Source organism: Pogona vitticeps, chromosome 12 (assembly GCF_051106095.1).
Source record: "Pogona vitticeps strain Pit_001003342236 chromosome 12, PviZW2.1, whole genome shotgun sequence".
Lineage (NCBI taxonomy): Eukaryota > Metazoa > Chordata > Lepidosauria > Squamata > Agamidae > Pogona > Pogona vitticeps.
The window spans coordinates 21,578,747-21,601,047 of record NC_135794.1 but is presented as its reverse complement, the minus strand read 5'-3'; the positions used below and the strand labels follow the sequence as shown (position 1 = coordinate 21,601,047).

Here is a 22,301-nt window from a genome sequence, read left to right as displayed (position 1 = left end):
CCGTCACCTCAGATCCATGTTTCTGGGCCTTTCCCCCCAAGGTGTAAATCTTCCCTCATCTTATCCTCTCACTTAAGGATTCAAGGACCTCAGCGAGGATCATATGGAATTTCCTGACACCATTGATAAAGTCCTTGCAAATGGTGAGAGTATTTCATGCATGTGCAGTCATGTGTGTGCGCATGGACACTCTCGTACTTGTGCAAAATGAATTATTTTGTGAAAAAGTGCACAAATCCTGAAAGTTTCCAGGATGCCGGCCACCTTCTTTAAGAATTTTATAATCCACAAATAGGTTGTTTTTAGCTTTAGTGACAATCATCCAGTGGCTCTGTGCTTCAGAGAGAGAGAGAGAGAGAGAGAGAGAGAGAGAGAGAGAGAGAGAGAGAGAGAGACTTAAAAGAAAAAAGAGATCAGGAAGATATTCTGCAAATTATGGAGACTTTGAGAAGAAAGAAAAAGCATTATTTGTCTGGCTCTCAGCTAGAAGTTAGTCAACCGGTGAAGATTTAAAGTTCCCCATCTAGGTATATTCTTGTGTCAAGAAATGCAGTGTTGTTGTTTTTCCCCCCTTGTGATTCTGTTACAGAACATAGAATAGTCAGTGATGGGTCCTCCAGTCTTCTTTGAGCAATTAGTAATGCACTCCAAATTGGGATCAAGACCTACAAAAACATCCAGAGCTACGGTAGAGGATAGGATAGCTGGATCAAGACAAAAGGGAAAGGTTGTGAACCTATCTGAGATTCATCTCCTGTGTTTCTGTTGCAGGTCATTGAGTGCATCACCCAAGGCCGCGTCTTAGAGAGGCCTCGGGTGTGTCCCAAGGAGGTTTATGACATCATGCTGGGCTGTTGGCAGAGAGAACCTCAGCAACGTCTGAACATCAAGGAGATCTACAAGATCCTTCATGCTCTGGGCAAAGCGACACCAATCTACCTGGACATCCTTGGCTAGCAGTGGCCACTTTTTCTGAAATACTTGCTCTCTCCTTCTTCTCCCTTCCCTACCTCTCCCTTGACCTCAAGCCAACATATTCATATAAACTCAAGTGCCTGCTACACATACAACACTGAAAGAGAGAGAGAGACTGGGAGAGAGAGAGAGAGAGAGAGAGAGAAGACAAATAAACCTGGAAAGGCCCCATCAACCAACCTGGTTTGGCTTATATATAGATATCTAGAGATAATATATAGAGAGATATGCACCTTCCACATCAGTAGCTACTGTTACAGAAAAGGTGAAACAGTAGAAAGAAAGAAAGAAAGAAAGAAAGAAAGAAAGAAAGAAAGAAAGAAAGAAAGAAATGAACGAACAAATGAACGAACAAACGAATGAACACTCTTCAGTATTAAAAAGAAAGAAAAACAGAATGTTTGACTTAACTGTGTGAAACTGTGAATCTTGCTGTGTTCATTTGACTCAACCCACTTGGGAATGCGAAGAGATAATCCTGCAACAGGAGACAATGCTGGGGAGGCAGTTACTGCACTGTATGGAATAAATTCCATGGCACGGAACCTGCAAAGACTGGGCTCCAGTACAGAGTGAGGCCCTTTGGAGAAATAGCCTTTTGCTGATCCCAGCCCACCCACCCACCTTCCCTCATTTCTTCTCCTCTCTTTTCTCCATTGGGGGCGAGAGGCTGCCCCAAATCCGCCTTACCCCACGTTGGACACGCTGCCGTTGGGAAAGGTTTACAGTACAAAAGGCTTACGTCATGGACGGGGTCCAAACAACGAAGCAACAAAACATCAGAAAGCAGCCACCTGGCTGCATGGAAACAAGTATGGATGTACAGTATTCTCTCTCTCTTTTTCTTTCTCTCTCTCTCCCCTTTAATTTTATTTTTAAAGAAAAGAAATTGTGGGATGGATGCTGAGCAGCCACCTGCCAGAGAGATACAGGCAAATGGTCTAATGAGGCCATTCGGGCCATTGATTCTCCAGATCTTACTGTTATGTCTACAAAGACCAGGTGCTTACAAATGTAACTTCCACACCGCCCTCGGTCTAAACAGGGATTGCTTGGAAGCTGCGGTCTTAATGGAGATGGGCTGGGAGCCGGAAGATCACCTCAACCCTTCACAGTCACAATTGCATGTGTGCACATGCGCGCATGCACACATCCACACAATTTGATCCTTTTTTCCCCTCCTTATTACTGTTTCTGATGGTTTATATCACCCTTTTCTTTTTCTTGTACAAAATACTTTGCCCTCCTGATGTGGGTATCATTGCACAACATCCATCACCATGTTCAAAAGGGTGCTGAGAGGGCCGTCAAAGTGATGAGGAGAGAGAGAGAGAGACTTTTCAGAAGGTTGCACAGTGAGTTTATGGTGAAGCAGAAAAGCTGAACTTAGATGTCCCACAGGTCATGTCCCGTCACTGCGTCTTAAACAGAGCTGGTCTGACCATATGGCCAAGTGAGGTATTTGCCATAGGTGGGAGATATTAAAACGAGACAGCAGAACACTGGTGGAGATAACGTATAAGCTACATGGCCAGTCCTTCACCTCCCAAACTAACCTGATATCTACAGATATGGTGGAAATATTTGGCCCATTTTTGAAGACAGCGTTAACTGAGGATCTGGTTGCACATGGAATCGGAGGGTCTGTAAGGTGGTTCCTCATGCAGAGAAATGTTTTAGGTTGGCCCAGATACTGAGTCACTCTCTTACTTTTCCAAGTTCACTGAAGTTTAAGATCAGGCTGGAATGCAATAGGGAGGGGACCTCTCATGTGAAGAAGTTTGTTGGCTACTGATGGTTGTTGTGCATTTTTCAGGCTCTTTGGCTGTGTTCTGAAGGTTGTTCTTCCTAATGTGCTCCTGTCCTCTGAAGATTCCGGCCACAGAGACTGTTAGGAAGAACAACCTTCAGAACTCAGCCCGAAAAACCCACAACCACCATTAGATCCCAGCCGTGAAAGCCTTCGTGAATACTCTGTTGGTTACATTTTCTCCTTCTTTGCCCCTGTTTGTTGCTCCCCTGTTTTCTGTTCCATGCATTTCTTCCCAAAATAGCTGGCAGAAAAATGGCTTCAAAAGTAGCTTGAATTTGTAGGCATCTCCTCCCCTCCTCCCTTTTACTCTTCTCCCCTTCCAGTCAATGTTCTTCACATGTCAGCAGATCTCTGAAACAAGGGAGAATGCTTAAGACAGGGAAGGATAGAGGGAAGATCCAGGGGGGGGGGGGGCTACAGCTCAATCAGCAGTCACACTGGCCAGCCTTGCCTCTCAAGGCAAAGAATAGAATCACAGAACTGGAAGGAACAACTGGAAATGCTGGGAATCCACAGCTGTAAGTATCTCTAATTGTTTACTTTCCAACTTCTGGTTGATAACCTATAGGTCAGTGTTTTAGGAATCTGGTTGCAGAGCCCGAGGTTGGGAGTTCGATTCCCCCACTGGGCCTCCTTGACCGGAGCTGGACTCGATGATCCAGAAGGTCCCTTCCAGCTCTGCAGTTCTAAGATTATTATTATTATTATAACCTACAATGGAGGAGAATCCATCTCCTTCCACTGTCAAGCTTCTCCCACCACCACCACTAGGAAGTTCTTCCTTATATTTAGTCACAATCTCCTTTCTTAAATTGGTATCCATTATCTCAGCCCACTCCTTCAAGGAAAAAAACCCAATACCTGTGGCTGCAACAGTTGAGAGGCCTTGAAGTATCTGAAAATGGAAGAGAGCAAAGAAATAATGAGGCCCTCCTTGACTGTTCCAGCCTCCACCAAAGGGGACAATATCAAGCAGAAAAGGTCCGAAATCTGCTTGCATACAATATTAGGGGCATAAAGTATCTGTGCTTCATTCCTTCCCTGTCTAATCAGGTTTTTCATTATTTACTGTTCTATTAACTACAGTTATATTGATGTTTCTCTCTGAGTTCAGAGCATTTATGAACAGTTTCTCTCCTCCTCCTCTTTGCATCATTCACACAATAATCCTGTGAGTTAGATCCGTCTCCAAGCGTGTACTGTTAAATCTAAAAGTAACTAGTTACAGTTATAATTTCAAGGTCTCCAAACTACAGTTACAGTTGCTAGTTACCTTCAGTGTCTTGTTAAGGTCAATGAGTAACTGGCCCCAGGTCACCTGGTGAGGTATTCAGATTACCAAGGACGTGGGGTTCAGTTCAGCAAGAACTGCTGTGAAGGATGAATGAGAGGTTGTGCGGCTACAATCATTGACTAGAGTTGTGTGTGACCCTTTACACACTCTTTGGGCTACTGTCACTAAACTAACACACCTTAGAGAGTGGACTCACCAGCATCTCTTCCTTCATGGAAGCTCGGCTGCGGAACAAGTTCTATGTGGTTCATAGCTGAGATTTTGCTTTGCACCACTATGGACAAGGATACCCGAGGAGGAGAGGTGTGAGGGCAATTACTAAGGCCAGAGCATCCCCAGCATTTGTGCAGTCAGGAGAACTGATTGTGATGATGTTTCGGGCTTCTCAACCATGCAGTCTTCTGCCATGATTTCAACAGCTATTTCTTCTCTCCAGGGAGTCACTATGACCATCTGTTGGGAAGGGGGTGGGGCGGCAGAGATCTCCTCCAGAGAAGCTTCTGCACCCTTGCGAAAACCAAAATTCTCAGGATACTTCGGGAGAAGCCATGGCTGTTAAAAGCAGTGTTAAAAAGATATGTTTGTTTGTAACATGCATATACATATCAGGTGATTTCTTGGGCTCTTTACTGGAGGTGGACATGAGCGGCTGATTTGGCAGTTCTTGCCAGTTCCATCCTGTGGAAGAACTGGTGTTTGGCAGGTCCCAGCCCTGCCTCCTCTGTTAGGCGCCCACTCAGAGGCACAACCACAGATTCCCTACCCCGCCTCCTCCTGGCACTGCCTCTGAGTGAGTGCTCATCAGAGGCAGCAGGCTGGGAAGTGCTCAATACTTGTTGGCCTGAGAAAGGAACTAGCAGGAACCACCGAAAACTCTTTCCTTTTTTCCAAATCAGCACTGCTGTGTCATATAATCCAGGGTGTATTATTCATACAGTGTTAAATCTGTGGGCCAAAAAGGATTCAGATGACCTCTACCCATGTGGAATTCTATAGTTACATTGCTGTTAGTGTGAACTTAACTAGGAGGAGATCTAAAGGTCCTAGAATAGAGGAATGGCCACTTATGCTCACCATTTTGTGTTGTATTGTGGCTGTGACATCTACGTATTTAGAATAACTTTCATGAATTGAGTCATTTGTAGAGACTGAGAAATGGCAGGGGAGATGTGAAAGTTTCCAAGGTTGTTCAAAAAGAGGAAGATATCATAATCATCATCTATATAGTACATTCAGTGGACACAGTGTACATATAGAGGGTTAGTCTGTGTTACCAAGGACCTAAGGGGTTAGATCCAGTTACTGTTCCCCAGTAGGTAAGACCTACTGAGTGAATGAATAAGATTTGTTAAGGCAACCCTTACATGTCATATTCATTCAGTGTGTCACTTCTAGCTGGGATTTAAAATTGAATTTAGCTATAATTTTTTTAGACAATCTGATGAAGGAACTAAAGAGGAAGGAAAGGAAAGACTATGAATGTCAGTGATCAATGAATGTGACAAATATAATTTGCACCCGTGTTGGCTTTTTCCACCTCAGATATGGGGATTCTTGTGTATAGGATAAAATTAAGAAGCAAGACCAGCAAAGGTTACTGAGAACCATTGTGGGTTTGGTGCCCTTGAAAATATAGTTTGGTGATTCAGGTTTCTGGTGGTAGAATCAGAGATTATGCATTCGATTGCAGTGATGCCTTCTGTGAACAAGAGCCAGCCTGGGTGGCCTTGGGCAAGCTGCACTGTCTCAGGGCACCCCCGGAAAAAGAGAATGGTCAACCATTTCTGAGTATTCTCTACCTGAAAAACCCTGAAAAGGGTCATCATACGTCAGACATGACTGTATGGCACTTGATTGTCATGGAAGTAGTTTATCAGGAATCTTAAAGTCAGGATTATAGATTGGGGAGTGCTTAACTTAGTGGGTGATGATGATAGGTGCTTTAAAGAAACATTAGCCTTCTGGAAAGGAAAGCCGTATATCTACCTTGGGAAGCCGCGTCTGTAAAGAAAAGAAAAAAACAAACCCAACAAGGCGAAGCTGATTTTGAGCGTGTATTTGGACAAGGTGTGTTTTATTTATTTATTTATTTATCTAACTTATTTCTGGTCTTTCTCCCCCCCCACACCTGGGAGTCAAGGGGGCTGAGAACAAGATTTTTTTCAAACAACTACATGTAAAACACAAAAATATGTGAAATATTAAAATCCATTCGAGCTGTTAGAAAAGAGCTGAAGCCCTTGGAGGAAAGATAGCATGCAATTGGTTTGTAATCGGAGCCGACAGAGAACGTTCCCAGGGCTGAAGTTATAGAGGAGAAGTTCTCACACGAGATACTGCTCTACAGATAGGAGTGTGGTGGAAGGTTGTGCTATTGATGTGGCTATGGTTGTAGATGAAAGGGCGAGCTCAGTGGTTTAAGTTTCTGGCTGGAGAGCCAGAAGTTGGGAGTTTGATTCCCCACTGGGTCTCTGGTGAGAAGAACTAGCCTGGGCAGCCTCAGGCAAGCTGTACAGTCCCAGGATGCACCCCCAGAAGAAGGGAATGGGAAAATATTTCTACCTGTTCTCTACCTGGAAAACTCTGAAAGAGGATCACCATAAGTCAGAATTGACCTGATGGCACATTTCTTATTCTTATTCGCCAGTCAGAGCTGTACCTGGTTTCTGCAATTCTGCCAGCTTGTATTGTGGCATGTTCTGTTGCATATGAATGGACTCTGGATTTTATTCTGTATGTTAAAGGAGCTATATAAAGTGCTTCTCATATAAAGTAAGGACTACAACCAGGAGCAGATTTGCTACCCTCTGAAACTGGAGTAACCAGCCTCCACCAGAGGGGGCTCTGTTTCCAGTGCATTGCTGACCAGTCATATCTTCCAATACCATGGATCTTGAGTACAGAACGGCACCGTTGAAAAACTAGGAGATGCCGGTTGGCTCTGTAGTTGAGTCCCAAAGCTTGCCCATGGGCAAAAGCTAAGTAGAAGGAACAAGAGACCAGCCCTATTGAAGTCGTATTCATCGAAGCTTTTGCAAAATCTGACTATAATCTTTAGCAAACACTGAGGGGAAACAAAGACAAGAAGGTAAAGCAAAGGCTTAAAACAAAAGAGATATTGGTGAAACATTGTTCAAATGCCAGCTTTTCTTGCCTGAAACACAGCGGTGAACTCTTGAGTGATGTGACAGACCAAAGGATAAGGGGAAGAACACGTAACAATAGGTCTCTCTCTCTCTCTCTCTCTCTCTCTCTCTCTCTCTCTCTCTCCATTCCACTTTTTAAAGGGAACCCCAATATCATGACCTCAGTGTTGCAATTGGGCTTCAGCCCTTTTGCCCATGATGAAACACACAACCCAAAATTTCAAGCTTGGTAGGAAAAGTGAAGGCAGTATTGATTTTTAAATGTGGATGTCAGTCACATGCATTGTACCTGTCACTGCTTTATACTTGGGAGACTCTGTTAAGGATTAACTGGGTAGCTTTATTATGGTGACATGTTGTTAGAAAGAAGCATTTCACTCCCCTTTCTGTGCTAAGTCAGACATGGCAGGTGGGGGTTCATGGTACGAAGGTGGTGTTTATCTTTGTACAGATGGCCACGGGCATCTGGATTTCTGCTCACTTGTGTTGTCTTTTAGGATTCAGTCAGGACCGTAATTCTTTTACTTGCAGATACTAGACGGTTTCAACACACTGTGCAGATTTGTGCCATGCATTGCTAGGTGGTAGGACTGAAAACCACGAAACTGATGGAGTGAAGGCTTGAGTGTGGGGTGCAGGTTGTCGATGTGTCTGTGTACCTGGCTGATTGCAGGAGACAGTGAACTGGCAGATGTTGTCACCCTTCAATGTTCAGGCCCAAGGACCAGCAACCAACAGCTGAAGAGGCATGGTGTCAGGTTAACTAGGGATTTGAATTCCCCCATGTCTTTTCCTTGCATGTGAGGATGAGGAAGCACACCATCCTCCTCCTCCTCCTGGGCAGGATGGCAAGGAATTTCCGGGTAGCATTGATGGAATTCTCACGGGGCAACAACAACAGCATTCTGCATGAAATCAGGCATTTTTCTGGTGCTCGTGTCTCACACTGGTGTATAAATTGCTCAGGACTAGGATGGATGCTCCTTTAGATAGGTCATTTCATGGCTTAGTGCCCTGGGCGTTTCCCTCTTTCTTAACAATCAGCCAGGCCTTGTAAACTTGCTGCCTTCTGTGCACGTTGCTTCTCAAAAAAGGAAAGGACACTGGAAATGCTTTGTGCAAATGAGGGAGACTCTCATGGAGAATGAGGAGAGCTTGTTGTTTGCTCTTGCCCAGGAGCAAGATATTTTGGAGAGTGTTCAAGGTTTTTTTGTCTTTGTGTCAAGAAAGCCTCCATCAAGGGAATATTTAGTGAGGATCCACCTGCCTTAGAGTGCGCTTTTAAGAATTAACTGGCTCCTAGGACCACAGAAATTCTAGTTTGTAGCCTTCATGCTTCTTCCAAGAGAGTGGCACCAACTATAGAGAGACAGTACCTTACTTTCAGGGGATCTTCAACCCACTGCAGAATTCCTCATATTCAGGTTGCCCAGGAAACACTAAGTGCTCTTGACCCCTTTTGTATTTATTTTTACTCCTTATTATCTTGGTTGCCAACTCAGGGCTGCTTGCTCAACACAAGAATTGGACCGGGCACCTTGTTGTTGCTGACTTTTATCATGTGCAACCAACCCAGGGACACAAAATACGTGAGGAAGAACAATTTCACATTGCCTGCAGGAAGCAGTCTGGGCTAGACCTCAGGTCATTCTCGTCTTTGCCATCTTGATGCCCTCAATTTCACATCCATCTTCAAACCAATCACGGTGTCTTCTTTGCTTGGTCCCTTTGCTTTTTTCCTAAACAACTGGCCTTAACCTTCTCAGGCAGAAGGAAAGAAATCCAGTTGTTCTCACACACAACATCCCCAGCTTGATGTCTTTCATCTGCATACAGGGTTTTCTGGAAGGAGGTCTAATCTTCCAGGGGAAACAACACGAGTGATCCCATGACCTGAACAGCAGCAGTTCTTCTAAAGGGAAGTTTTCTCTCCCTTCAGAGAAGAGTCTGACTTCTTAGCAGGAGCCGACTGAAAGAAATGATAACAGTGGGAGGGTGGAGAGATCTCAAATCAGTCTCACTCTCTTGTTCAGGTTTTCAGCTCCCTGGGAGGTTGCTGTTTATATATAGCTCTGAGATAAGACCAGAACAATGAAACAGTGGTTTTTCTTGCTGAGCTCTACTACAGCAACTGCAAAGGGGATAGAAGTATATGGCATAATCATCCCCCATAGTAATATCTGCTCTGTGTGTATGCAAAATCTAACCTGTAGGTGCAGAGGAAGGATTTTGTACAGGGAAGTGTTCAGACAAGTGCAGTCTCCTGTACTGAGCCACAAGCGAAGAGATTTTAATTTCACCCAGACATGTAGCAAGTCCATCTGCAGTCTGAAATGTCGAGTTGCATGCAATGTTTCCTCTAATTAATGTAGGGTTGGGAACCAACCTTGCATGTTTCAGGAACTATCCGTGGTGCTGAACTCATTTCTCCAATAGGTTCACCCCCTTGGTTGGTTCATCTGCTATTCAGACTATACTCTGGAATGGATTCACCAGCCCACTGACACTAGAGTCAGTGACCTCTGCTGGTGGCATGCATAGCTTCATGGAGACATCCAGCAACATTGTTTTCAGAGGCACAGCAACATCTGTGTAATGTAGTGGGTAGAGTGATGGACTAGACCCAGGTTCAAATCCCCACTTGGCCACGGAAGCTCAGCAGGGAAGTGGAAAATACATCAGTTTTGTACAATTACAAATCAAAAGAGATCCAGCACACAAGTTGAATCAGAGAGGGCACGAAGCACTCTGGACAAAATCAGGATCTATTCAGGAGTCTGAATTGGCTTCCAAATGGAATACGGATCAAGTCCATGTCTATCATGGAGTGTGAGCTCGCTCTGTGAGGCAAGATTTACATTTCCTTTCCTCCCTTTCCCCACAACATCCACCTTGTACCACAATCTCTTCCTTCTGGGTGTTCATTCTCATGATATCTTTGTGCACAGCGACCAGACTTCTGGACCTCAACAAACGTCTGACATGTGTGATGAATCCCAAGGCTACAAACAGTTTGGACTTCCAACTGTGAGGAAATTGGTGCTGAATGAATCCGCACACAAAGCGGAAGACTTTCATTTCCTGCCGACAGGATGGAATTGACTGTTATATTAAGACTTAAGACGGAGCCTCTACCCTGGAGTAATTTCACCACTGTCAGCCAAGGTTGACATCTAGATTAACCTCTGTGCAGTGAATTTCACAGAAAAGCTCATTGTGATGCTTGGCGTCAGGACGGTGGTGGTCGCCTCTTGTAAATCCCACTTGAAGCTACTGGAGTGTCATTCCCCACCCCACCCCTCCAGAAAGCAGAGGCCACAACCTTTTGCCCTGGGAGGAAGCAAAGCTGACAATAACCGGAATAGGTCTTGCTGACAGACCCGTGTTTGCTTTTCCAGACATTTTTTTAAAAAAATCTGCTTTGCCTTTATTCCTTTTCTTTCCCCACTTTTAGTCCCCTTGGAAAATAGTTTTTTCAGCACGTCAAGTTGGTGAAATACTTTTTTTCTTTCCCAAAGAAGAAAGCTTCTCACTATGCTGACCCAGAGAACCCAGTCGAGCATCGTAAAGAAGGAGCAGGACGGCTGTCTGAATAGGCATTGTTTCCTCTCAGTGTGTGCCTATGTGAATGGCTCAGTCTTCAAAAGGTAGTTGGTGAATCCAAGCCAGGTCACTGTGAAGCCAGTTACAAATGAAAACCGGCACACAAGTTGGGGGTTTTCTTTTAATCAACAATAGCGAGAACACCGTACCATCTGCAATCCTAGGGGAACCAAGGTTACATGTCGACTAATTCCAAAGACAATTTGCATTGCGTTTTCTTTAGGTATTTGATCTCTAATGGTTGGCAAATCAAATAAATGCTTTCCTTGAATTATTGATGCCACTGAATGTCATAACACTGAATTGATTCAGTGTTCAGAGGAATTGCACAGGAATTGCATTCCCCCCCCCCAATGGCTGATGCTGTGTTCTTTGTGAGTGCAAATATCTTGACTGTAATGTCCAAGGAGGGTTCTGCTCCATGACCCTTGGGGTCCCTCCCAGCTCTTCTTTTCTATGATTCCATCAGCTACTGAGTTCTAAGCAGGCAAGGTTGAAATCTTGTTTTCAGAACCAGCTGTGGTTGTGGTAATCTAAACTGAGAAATCTTGGGAACACTTACAGAGAACTATACAATTACTATATAGTAGGACCCCCATATCCATGGCAGATTGATTCCAAGCCCCGCCCCTGTGGATGCTGAAAAATGCTGATTATAGAGAACACTGTTTTAATAATGAACACTATATATAGCATGGTCTCTGCCTTCCTCCAGTGGCCAGTTCTGGTAACTTCATCTTTAGAAAGAGGTATTTCTAGAATTTTTCTTTTAATATTTTTAACATTTTCAGACTGGGGATAAGTGAATCAGTTGATATGAATCCCGTGGATCTGGGGGCCCTGTTGTACTTTGACTTCCCTTGTACAAATAGTCTTGCCATTCCTCTCTTTACAGTGGTGGTGGTGGTGGGGAGGGAGGGAGAGAGAGAGAGAGAGAGAGACTACAGCCAGGTCTATAGTTGCAAATAAAGAAGTGGTCACAATCCAGAAAACATTAGAGTGGACAGTGTGGTTTCTCAGACTTCAGAGATGAAACGGCATTTGAAAATGCACCCCAAATGCATCAACAAAGAGAAAAATACTGCATATAAAGAAAAAAAATTAAAACATATCAGGGAAAAAAGTTTAAGATTTGGCTCATAGAGGAGCAAACAAAACAGTGATTTTCTCCATGAAGTCTAATCCTAGCAGAAACAGCAGTGGTAGTAACCTGGGTGAGAAAGATTGGCCTGCTAGGGACTGTTATTAATATCTGACTGCTTTGGTCCACCCTCCATCCTGTGGAAGCATCTGAGGACTAGGGGAAGGTTCTCCGACTTTAGATTCTTGGAAACACAGGCGGATCTGAAAACAAGATCTCAAGCCAACATACATCATCCTGGGCTCAGGGTGACAGAGAGATAGAAGGACACATCATCATCATCCTTTCTCCCCCCCCACCACCAATATTGTCTATGTTATTGCTGTTGTTGTTGGTGATGATACTGATGGTAGCAACAGCAGTGATTGTAACCAGCACCTGTTCCATTTTCTCCCCCCGAAAGCCTCATCTGTATAAACTTGAAGAAAGCCTTCTTAGAGCGAAATGAAGGCCATCATGGTGGTTTAATGTTTTGATGATGGTCTGTGGTGATGCAATGCTACTCAGACAATCATGCTAGGTGAAAAAGGTCACCAATGGCTACCCAAAACTACTCAGCACTGCGAGCCCTGAGTAGCATCATTTTTCCGTTCCATCACTTGTATGGAATCCTGTGCCAGGAAGACCAAGCTCAAGAGATACCAACCTTGGTTTGAGCAAGGAGAGGTCTTCAAAACCCCAACTATCTATTTTCTTATATTCTAAAGCTATTGCAAATCAATGCAAGAATTTGGGTTCCTGGGCCAGATATAAACATTTTGATGTTCAGCAAGGGCTGAGTGCAATCTCTAGCATTAAATATGACCTCAAGAAGTGGTGGGGACTACCTGTAGACCTGTCAAAATGATTTTCTATAAATTCTCTTTTCTGGAACTCATCAAGGAGCACATGTTATGGCTGCTTACAGCTTTAAATAGCTAACACACCTAATTTAACAGAGTGCTATTTGCTTCTTTTCTGATTTCTCTATTTCCTTTCCTTTCCTTCCTTATTTAAGATTGTGGGCCTTTTTTTTTTTTTGACACCCATGTCAAAGTCCCCACCCAGGGGACCCTAGAGGCAGGAATCGTCATCATCATTGTATGACACTTATAGCCATCCTTTTTAGGGTTTTCCAGTGGAGAGTACTCAGAAGTGGTTTGCCATTCCCTTTTTCTGGGGGCGCCCTGGGACTATGCAGTTTGCCCAAGGCTACACAGGCTGGCTCTTCTCTCCCAGGAGACACCGTGGTGGAATCAAACTCCCCACCTCTGGCTCCAAAGCCAGAAACCTCACTCACTTTTTTCATTTTTGTGCTTCTCTTTCCCACTCTCTTGGCTGTTACTAATATGATGTTCTTGGTCACCCTACTTTGATTTCTTTCTGCCTCGCATTTTTCTTCCAGCCTAAATTAATATCTTCCACCAGAACTGCTGTCTCATGTATATTTTTCTCCCTTGCCATTTTTAATTATATTGACTAAGGCTAGCTCTAGTATTTATGCATAGGGTCACCTTCCTCCTTTGCTTGCCATACAGAATCCTACCGTTCCCGTTGTCTCCTCCCTCATGTCTCTTTTGTGTTCCATGCTATGATGTTATCTCTCACTTCATGGTTGCTTAGTTCCCTTGACAACTTTATCTGAAGGACATTTCAACATCTAAATAAATTATACACACATGCTATAGTTTAGAAGTTCCTTTCCTCTCAAGGCATTCTAAGATAAGAGCATCCAAGCATAATATACACAGCTACCTATAAAGAACAAATCTCATGCTCCCATCATGCCATGAGAAAGATGTGTTTAATTAGCACAGTGAGACTCCTCTGGGTTTTTCTTTCTCTCTTTTTTTTTGGATAAAGAATGAGCAAAGAGCCCTTTATACCGGCCTCAGCAAGCATTTTCACATGTTAAAAGATCCATCCATTGTTAATGGGCAAGCACTATTACTTAACATTTTTAAGCTCCCAAGTAGGCTGAGATTTTTAAAAGATACTCTACTGGCCACACATCCACCCAAAGGAACTGAGGTGTTCAAAGAAGGATGATATCTTCTTTTGTGCCTTTTATTTCCCTCCCAGATCTTTATTTCTCATAAGTTAACCGATATCTCATAATACCCATGTGGACAATCAGAGATTCAATGCACTGCGGGCATCCATGTAGCATAAATCAGAGCATATCTGTTTTAGCTAAAAAGGTAATACTCATCCCCAGTTCATTCTTAGTCTTCTCTGTATTTTATTCACTCTCCTGAATTCTTTCTTGAAGTTTATTTTAAACATCTCCCAAACCTCAAAGCCTCCGGATACTTCCCATTTGTGCAGCAATGATGCCAGGTTAATGACTCTCAGTAAATGATTCAAGCAAATGAATATATAGGGTAACGGCTTTGCATTATGGGCTAGTGTGGCAGCACATGCTGTCTGTCTTTGCACCTGGCTCCTGATCAACCGATTTGAAGCTAAATTATCTACAACGTCTCTTTCACTTGAGTGCCTTTTCCCACGGGACAAGCCAAGTGCACCTTTGAGAGCACAGATGCTTTTACTCGGGGACAGAGAAGGCAGACAGCTGTGAAGGCTACTGTCACCAAAGTCTGAAGCGTTCTGGCTTAAACTGTCTGCCTCAGGTCAAAGGAGGCGTTTATGGAAACTTAAATAGTGGGATGTTTGGATGAGCTGTCGAGGACACATTGAGTTTTTCACAACAGCTGAAGCGCAGCTGTGAGGGAATTCTCGGCATCAAAGAGATCATTTCCACACATCTTTGTGGTTTGTTTGTTTTCTCAAAGTATCGTTTAAGTATTATTGGGGCAGGCCGTAACACAACTTCTGTGCATGTCGGCACTGAGTCTTCTTTTCCGCCCTTTCAGACAGGTTTGTTCCAATCCGAGACTTCAAAGGCAGCGTGCTTTTGAGACCCATTTAATTGGACATTTTCAGCACCATGGACAGTGGGCTCCCTGTTGATTCTGCTAAAACCGTCCCAGCATCCCGAATGTCTTCTGCTAGAAAGACTCCAGTTGGTAGAAAAAGCTGACCACTTCCGTCAGACCTAGCCCTGGAGAGCAGTTGAGGTTTGCACAAACCGTATATTGCCCCAGATCTTGTCCTCAGTTCCCCTCCTTGTTTCTTTCCTTGTGAAAGAATCATTTTCAGGGTGCTATAGATTATTTTGGTCTCTTCTTTCCTTCGCCTTGCTTTAAAAAAAAAAAGGAAAGAGAGAGCTTACCTTAGCATTAAGAAGTGGCTCTTGTGTGTTTTACTTCATTCCACTGCCCACTTCTTCATTATCCTACACCTCTCCGGCTGCCCACACCGTTTGATCTAAAAAGCCCCATGGGAGGTGTTACCTCCAGATGCCTTTCCTGGGTCTCTCACTGACGTGTGGGAGGAAGACTGTTGGAGGGATGATAGTACAGCGAAAGACGGGACACTCCGAGCTTCAATTCTGTCTCGGGAATCAGTTCTGAAGCTGTGCGTCAAATAATTCAGAAATGGACAGAAAAGTGCAGAAGAATTATCTAGCACAACCTAATAGTGTCATCATTCTTATACTTGACAAAACACCTAACAAGATCAAAGACTTCTAAATTCATTCTATTTCCCCTGTCCACCTGTTTATTCCATCTCTCTCTCTCTCTCTCTCTCTCTCTCTCTCTCTCTCTCTGAGGGCCATGTTTTACCACTTTTCTTTGACATTTTCAGTGTGTATCTGTCCAGTTGTGGGATTTATGTTAGGAACCATCCATGATTCTGCAGGTTAACATGACCTAGAACCACTGGATAGCTCAGTGGTTTAGGCATCTGGCATCGGAGTCAGAAGTTGGGAGTTCGATTCCCCACTGGACCTCCTTGACAGGGGTGGACTTGATGACTCATAGGGTCCCTTCCAGCACTGCGGTTATAAGATTATTAGTATTATTATAAACAGTATTATCGGTAAGGTGTTTGTAACGCTCGGGGAAACTGAGTGCAGAGGGCAGGATGTTGGTGATAGCTCATAAGGAGGTTTTCTGGTGGTTTTGAGGGTTGTTGTTGTTGTTAATGAATAATGAAAGTAACAGATTCATCCGTCCAGACCAGGCATTGGCCACTCTCTATGGAGTAATTCCAGAAAAAGTGGTTGATTTTCAAGAGCTGGAGTTGATGTCTGTATTCATGGTCTACGTTTATATCTATGCATTTATTCATGGTACTTAGTCGCATGCCGCCCTTCATAAATATTTATCCCATGGAGGTTTACAACACGATTTAATGTCCCCCAAAAATGACAATTTAAAAAACTTATGAGTGTGTATTATAACCATAATGCCACAGAATCACAGAGAGGAAATTTCCTCTCCTTGTTCAGTAGAGATGGGGGCATTCGTATACGAAGACCCCCACACAGCTGGCGTTAACAAGGGTCCGGCCCCCTGGGGCTGGACTGTCTACTCACACATCTGCCACTGGCGGTGGCCCCACTCATCCTTCCAATTACTCCGGAGCGCCCGGTCGACTAGCCACTAGATGAGGAAATGGGAGCCAGGAATTTATTTGAAGCGTCTCCACTTTTCACAAAATTGCCCTGGCTGTGTTGTCTTGGAAAGCTTAGACATGATTTTGCTTTTTTTAATCAGTCCCAAGATTGTTTCATTTTGTCCTCTCTTCTCTTATGGCACCAACACGTCTACAAGTTATTTCCTTTTGTGGATTTTTTTCTAAAAAAATAACAAACCTCAGGAGCATTATCGAAGAGTGATGCTGTTCTTCCCTTGAGAAGTCACTTTCCAAAAATTCTTGTAAAGGTAATTTCCTGCATGAACAGGCCTTGGATAACTGCTATTTTACATATATTATTTCTGGACTGGGTAAACAAATGGAAGAATTTCTAGCGGTGTAAATTACATGCATTGATTTAGTTCCCGCTGAGCATTGATCACTCCTTCATAAGGTTGCAATGGTGGCAAGACTGGTCATCTCCTGACTTGATGGCCAGACATTTAAGGACTAATATTGAGGTGCAGTAAATTGCAATACTAAAGATATGTTTCATCTGTAGTACAGAGGGAGTGGGGGCAGGAGATTTACAGATTTTTTTTCCACCTGTCCAGGAATATGAGGTGGATTCCTTTTTCAATGCCACAATATAGATAAGTGACTATGAAGTAACTTTACATCTACATTTGTGTTCCTCATTGATTCCAGGAAGGGTAATGTACCTTATTTCAGAAGTTTGGCAAAAAGGGAGGCTTAGAAGGGAAGTTGCTGACTGACCTTGCAGAAGTTACTTGGGGAAGACGTTAATTCCCATAATCCATCAACGAGAGTGGTCAGGGGCCATGCTTGTTGAAAATTCCAGGTGATGTCGATCAACACAATAACATCCCAAGCTATGGATGCTATATGGGGACGAGGAAACTAAACTTTGTTCGATGTGAACAGACCGTCAGTTGTGATGGTGGGTTGCTCAGACAGGTTTTACAGATTGCAAGAACCAAAGGATTGTGCCTCAGCTTGTAAATCAAGCTCCCTTCTAATTGCCAAGCTCAAAACAAAGAAATAAACAAGGAACAAGAATCTCAGTGCAAGATACATAAGTGAGGGAAATCATGCTGCAATAAATGCTGTGGCAAACAGATGGCTTTCTTGACTCAAGAGAGCACCTCTGCAAATAATGTGATAGACTTATCATGCAATTGGAGCCTAAACTTTAAATAATCCCATCTCCACGTTTGCAGACCCCCACCTGAATTCTGTTTCTTCACAAAACATTGAGCTACTGGCTTTATAGATTGAAAGAAAAATCCTTTGCCTACCTTGTAGACAACTGTGATACCCGACAGAACTTGAAGTGAGGTGATGAAGGAATGGCAGGGGAGCAAAAGCAACTCATTGCTTTAGGTACGGGGCGAATATTCTAAAGAAAAAAGGGGGCAAAACAGTCAAACCTTTGTATGGATGGCCTTGGGCATGCCTAAGAAGGAGGTCCAATTGTAGAATAGAATCATCGTAGGGTGGGAAGGGATCTTGGAGGTCTTCTAGTCCAACCCCCTGCCCAACCCAGAGGATGTCAGTTCCAATGAGGTTCCATAAATTCCCATTGATTTCAGCTAGCCTTGGGCACAGCGAACTCTCTCTGAATCACACCCAGAGTGGATGCAGCCAAGCCAACATTAAGCACTTTCCAATCCCTTTGATTTGAATCAAGAGTGTTAGGAAGGCACTGAAGTATCTCATTGAGAAGAAAGAGGATGTAAATACTTTCAGCAGTGCCTGGTTGTCTTTTTCTTTGTTTCTTTCCTTCCTTTCCCCATTGTCAGACCTACTTTTGTGACCTTTCACGTTCCACATCATGTTCTGTGGCTTAGATCCATTCTATAAAGATATTTGGGAAATCTGTAGGCATATCCCACCCAGAGAAGAAGGCTTTTGGGAACAGCTGTTGTCAAGTTTCATCATTCACTCAATGTAGATCATCGAACAAGGCTGTTAATTGATTAATTGATATGGCTCTACCTCGAATGGGGCAGCTCATTTACATCTGGATGCTCCTCCAAAGCCTTGCCTACTTTAGTCACTCTTCTTCCATAAAGCTTTGCCTTGTGTGTCCCTTCTGTATGAAACCACATCTTTTCCCCCATGACTTTTTTTGCCTAGCCTGACATCTGCCAGAGAGTAGGTGACTACAGATTCATTGTTTATAAATCTGTTAACTTACTGCCTTTCTTTGTGTGAGTGCATAGGTCTATGATCTCCTGGTTAGCTGGTCACTCATATTGCCCTGCTCTCAGGACCCTGCCTTATATTTCCAGTGAGGTGCAATGAGAGGCGACATGGTTATACCTCAAAGGTAGAATATATATATATATATCAAGATTTGAAAGCAAAAGGGACCAGGTTCAAGGCCTGGGATTTTCAGAGCTGGGAAAGACCTTTGTATAAAGCCCCAGGGTTCTGCTGCCAGCGAGGGTTCTGAGACAAATGAACCAGTGGCATAGTAAAAGGCAGCTCTGTACATTCCTAGCTCTTCTCACCCTTTGTTATGACAGTAGAGATGACCATTTGACCAAGGAGTTTACGTGCATGCTGCAATCAAGCTGCTACTTTGTCAACAGCATTCTGAATCCAGTTGGCCAACCCAAGTAGAGTAGACTCATGGAATAGAACTCAGTACTTCCGTACGTACCATTGATTCTGTGGGATTGCTCTATGTGAGACTAACACATTTAGCCAAGTGATTTCTTTAGACTGTCTACTTGGGTTCCCCTGGAAAGAGCTGCCTGCTCCCCAATTAGACCGAGGCCTTTTATCCATATAATAGGGTGAAGGGAGAAGTCAGTTGTTTTGGCTGCCTGTCTCATAATTAAAAGAAGCAGCAGCAGCAGCAGCAGCCAACTGAAAATTTACAAAATACTGATACTTTAAAAGCTGAGTTATATTTGTTCCTCTTTCCCCCCCCCCTTTCCCTTGGAGATTTCTACCCCCCATCCCTGAAACCTTGCAACAAAAGAGAAAGTTATTTTTTAAAAGTATGGATAATTTATGTTTAATATAAAGGATGATTTAATGGCATCACCAAAGGTCACTTATCCCATTGCCATGTCACACACGTTCTTTCTGTGCTTAACCACCACCCCCATCCCCTACACATGCATTAACTATGACTAAGTCAATGCATCATGAAGAATGGAGGACATGACCAGCGTCTGCTCAGGCTTTGGAGAAATCAAGTCTAAGGATGTACCTCCAGCTATGTTCACCACCAATTGAAAATGCCTCTTTGAAACTAATGACTGCTGCCTTTGGTGAACAAACTCATCTCTTGACTTTTGTTTCAAAAGACTATTCTACACATATGTGTGTTTTTGTACATGGGGGGAAAATGTACATCATGAGATCTTTGCATTTATATGTACATCACAGATGCACATCTCTCTCTCAAGTATAAATATATTGTATGTTTAGAGCTGTAAATAATTCTTGGACATGTGTCTTCTGTCTTCTCATAGTATCATATCCTCAGTGTTATGTTTAACAACGCCATTTATTGATTGATAAAACCTGTGTGTAGAGCTGTATCCTCCTGACATAGTTTATGTAGATCTTTCTTCTCAAATAAAGTACAAAACAACCACTTTGTACCCTTCTCTGTGTCTCCTCTTTGCTCCCCAACCACCAGCTTTGTGTGAAAAAGAAATGAAAATTTAATGCAACAGTTATACAAATCTGATTGCTTCGATCAGAAAAAGAAAGAAAAATAGGAGAAAGAAAGGAAATCTCTGCAGGGTGCTATGCTGAGTTTGTCATGAATGTCTAATCAAATTCCCATTTTTATTGTGATACTTATTGATGGGCTCAAACACTATAGTCATACAGTTTAGAGGTACTTCCTTCACCAGCCACTAGATGGCATTTGCTCCATGGCATCAGTTAGAGATGAATGTTCTTGACCTACTTGCTCATGTTGATACATTTCTGTTGCAGTAAACACTCCAACAAGCACTTCTTTATTTTGGCATCTGAGTTGCAACTAAGAACAATGAATGGACATGGATTGAAAGGTGATGATATATGGATAATAACCAAAAAAAAGGAAAAAGAGAACAAAGACAGGAAAGAAACACTCCGATAAAGAACAGGAGTAGAAATTTCTCACTGTTTCTAGCTGTCTGATAACTTACTAGGGAATCTCCATGTGTTTTGGGTGCCAATACTTCAAAGAGAAAGGAGCTGCCTGCCTGTATGGTGCTGAAGGTAATTCCATTTTTGTAAGCACAAAACTTTAACTATTCCAGCTCCTACTCTGTCATTCTGCATTGTAGCATTCTATGTTTGGAGATTTTCCTCTTTGGTTCCCAGCATAGTATTCTATATAATAACTTCAAATACTAGAAAGGCTATCATATAGAGGAGGGGCAGGATCTGTTCTAGATCATCCCAGAATGCAGGACACACAACAATAGGCTCAAGTTACAGAAGCCAGATTTTAGTTGAATATCAGGAAAAACCTCCTAACTGTTAGAGTAGTATGACAGCAGAACCAATGACCTTGAGAGGTGGTGAGGGCTCCAACACTGGAGGCCTTCAAGAGAAACTTAAGACAACCCCCTGGCAGATATCCTTTGATTTGTATTCCTGCCTCAGGGTGGGGGCAGACTTGATGGCCTTATAGGCCCCTTCCAACTTCACTATTCTATGATTCTATGGGATGCCTAGTTCTTCCTCTGAAGACGGTATAGTTTGAAAAGAGTAGACAGCTTCCAGATCCATGGCAGGAACTGGGAAAGCTTGGGATGAAACTTGAGAACTTGAAGGACCAATGGTCACTTGTCCGTCAATCATGCCATACATGCCAGCTATCAATCTGTCTCTGAGCTGAATTAGGACTGGGGATCTCCCAATCTCTCACCTTCAGGGACAAACAGATGGGATGAAACCCATCTTCTCTCTTCATAACAAAATTGCCATGCGTGATTTTCTCCCCATAAGAAAAATGACTTACTATCTCAATATGGCATGCAAGGTTGAGAATATACTCTATCCCTATCTAGTCATCTATTTCCTTAAAAAGTTATACATTTTTTAAAAAATGAAAGATTCATCTACCTGGTGAGGCCTTTCACCTGAACAAGAGCCCTGATTTTGCAAACTTCTTGGATCAACACAATAACTGATGCCTAAATAGGTTTCTAGTGCAGCCTGGGTGGCGATGATTTCAAACAGAAGTTGATGTGACTTTCAATACATTTATTCTGTAATTCTGCAGAAGATGCTCAGATTCCAGATTAAGTTGCAGAATTCTGGGGCTCCTCCAATTCTGCCTATTACTGATGATGGTTTCAGGAAAATACTTGTAAAATATTTGGTTCTACAGAGAAGCAATGCAATTTGACATAAAGGGAAAGAGTGTCTATTCCGCATCAGAATTCTAAGTGTATCCTAGTAAACTAGCCACCTAAAAAAATGATGGTGGTTCTAAAAGTGTAAGGGAACTCAGCGATTGCAGAAAAAAGCAGTGACAAAGGCAGACTCAAGAGAGAGTCTATATAAACAAGTTTCAACGTATCTCTAAGGATCTGAATAGGGATCAAGGCTTTTTAGTACATTGCATATATTAATAAACCAGATTTTTGTAATATTTTTAGGGACATAAAATAGTTGCTTTTTTTAAAAAGGCTCTGATTTGTATCTCAGACATTCCTATGACAGATGAGACCACTTGGCCTACAGCTGTTGCATTGGGCAAACCAGTTAATTGAAGCAATTAGCCATTGTCTCTTTGTCTGTTAGTTGTACCCTCACCGAATTGAAGGGGATATGTATAAATATTCCAATCATGTATTAAAACTCCAGCGTCTGATG

General features: G+C 43.0%; 1 protein-coding gene and 1 long non-coding RNA gene across 3 annotated transcripts in view; one reads left to right on the top strand and one right to left on the bottom strand.

Annotated features, from left to right (window-relative positions):
* Nucleotides 1-20,078, top strand: part of NTRK3 (neurotrophic receptor tyrosine kinase 3) — a 320,443-nt gene extending 300,365 nt beyond the window's left edge. For both annotated transcript variants that reach the window (XM_072981881.2, XM_072981880.2), the window contains one exon: nucleotides 772-20,078. In XM_072981881.2, coding sequence (XP_072837982.2) covers nucleotides 772-957 — 186 coding nt within the window. In that variant the 3' untranslated portion in view covers nucleotides 958-20,078. The remainder of the gene's footprint in view (nucleotides 1-771) is intronic.
* Nucleotides 1-22,301, bottom strand: part of LOC144584643 (uncharacterized) — a 243,774-nt gene that overhangs the window by 26,595 nt on the left and 194,878 nt on the right. The window lies entirely within an intron of this gene.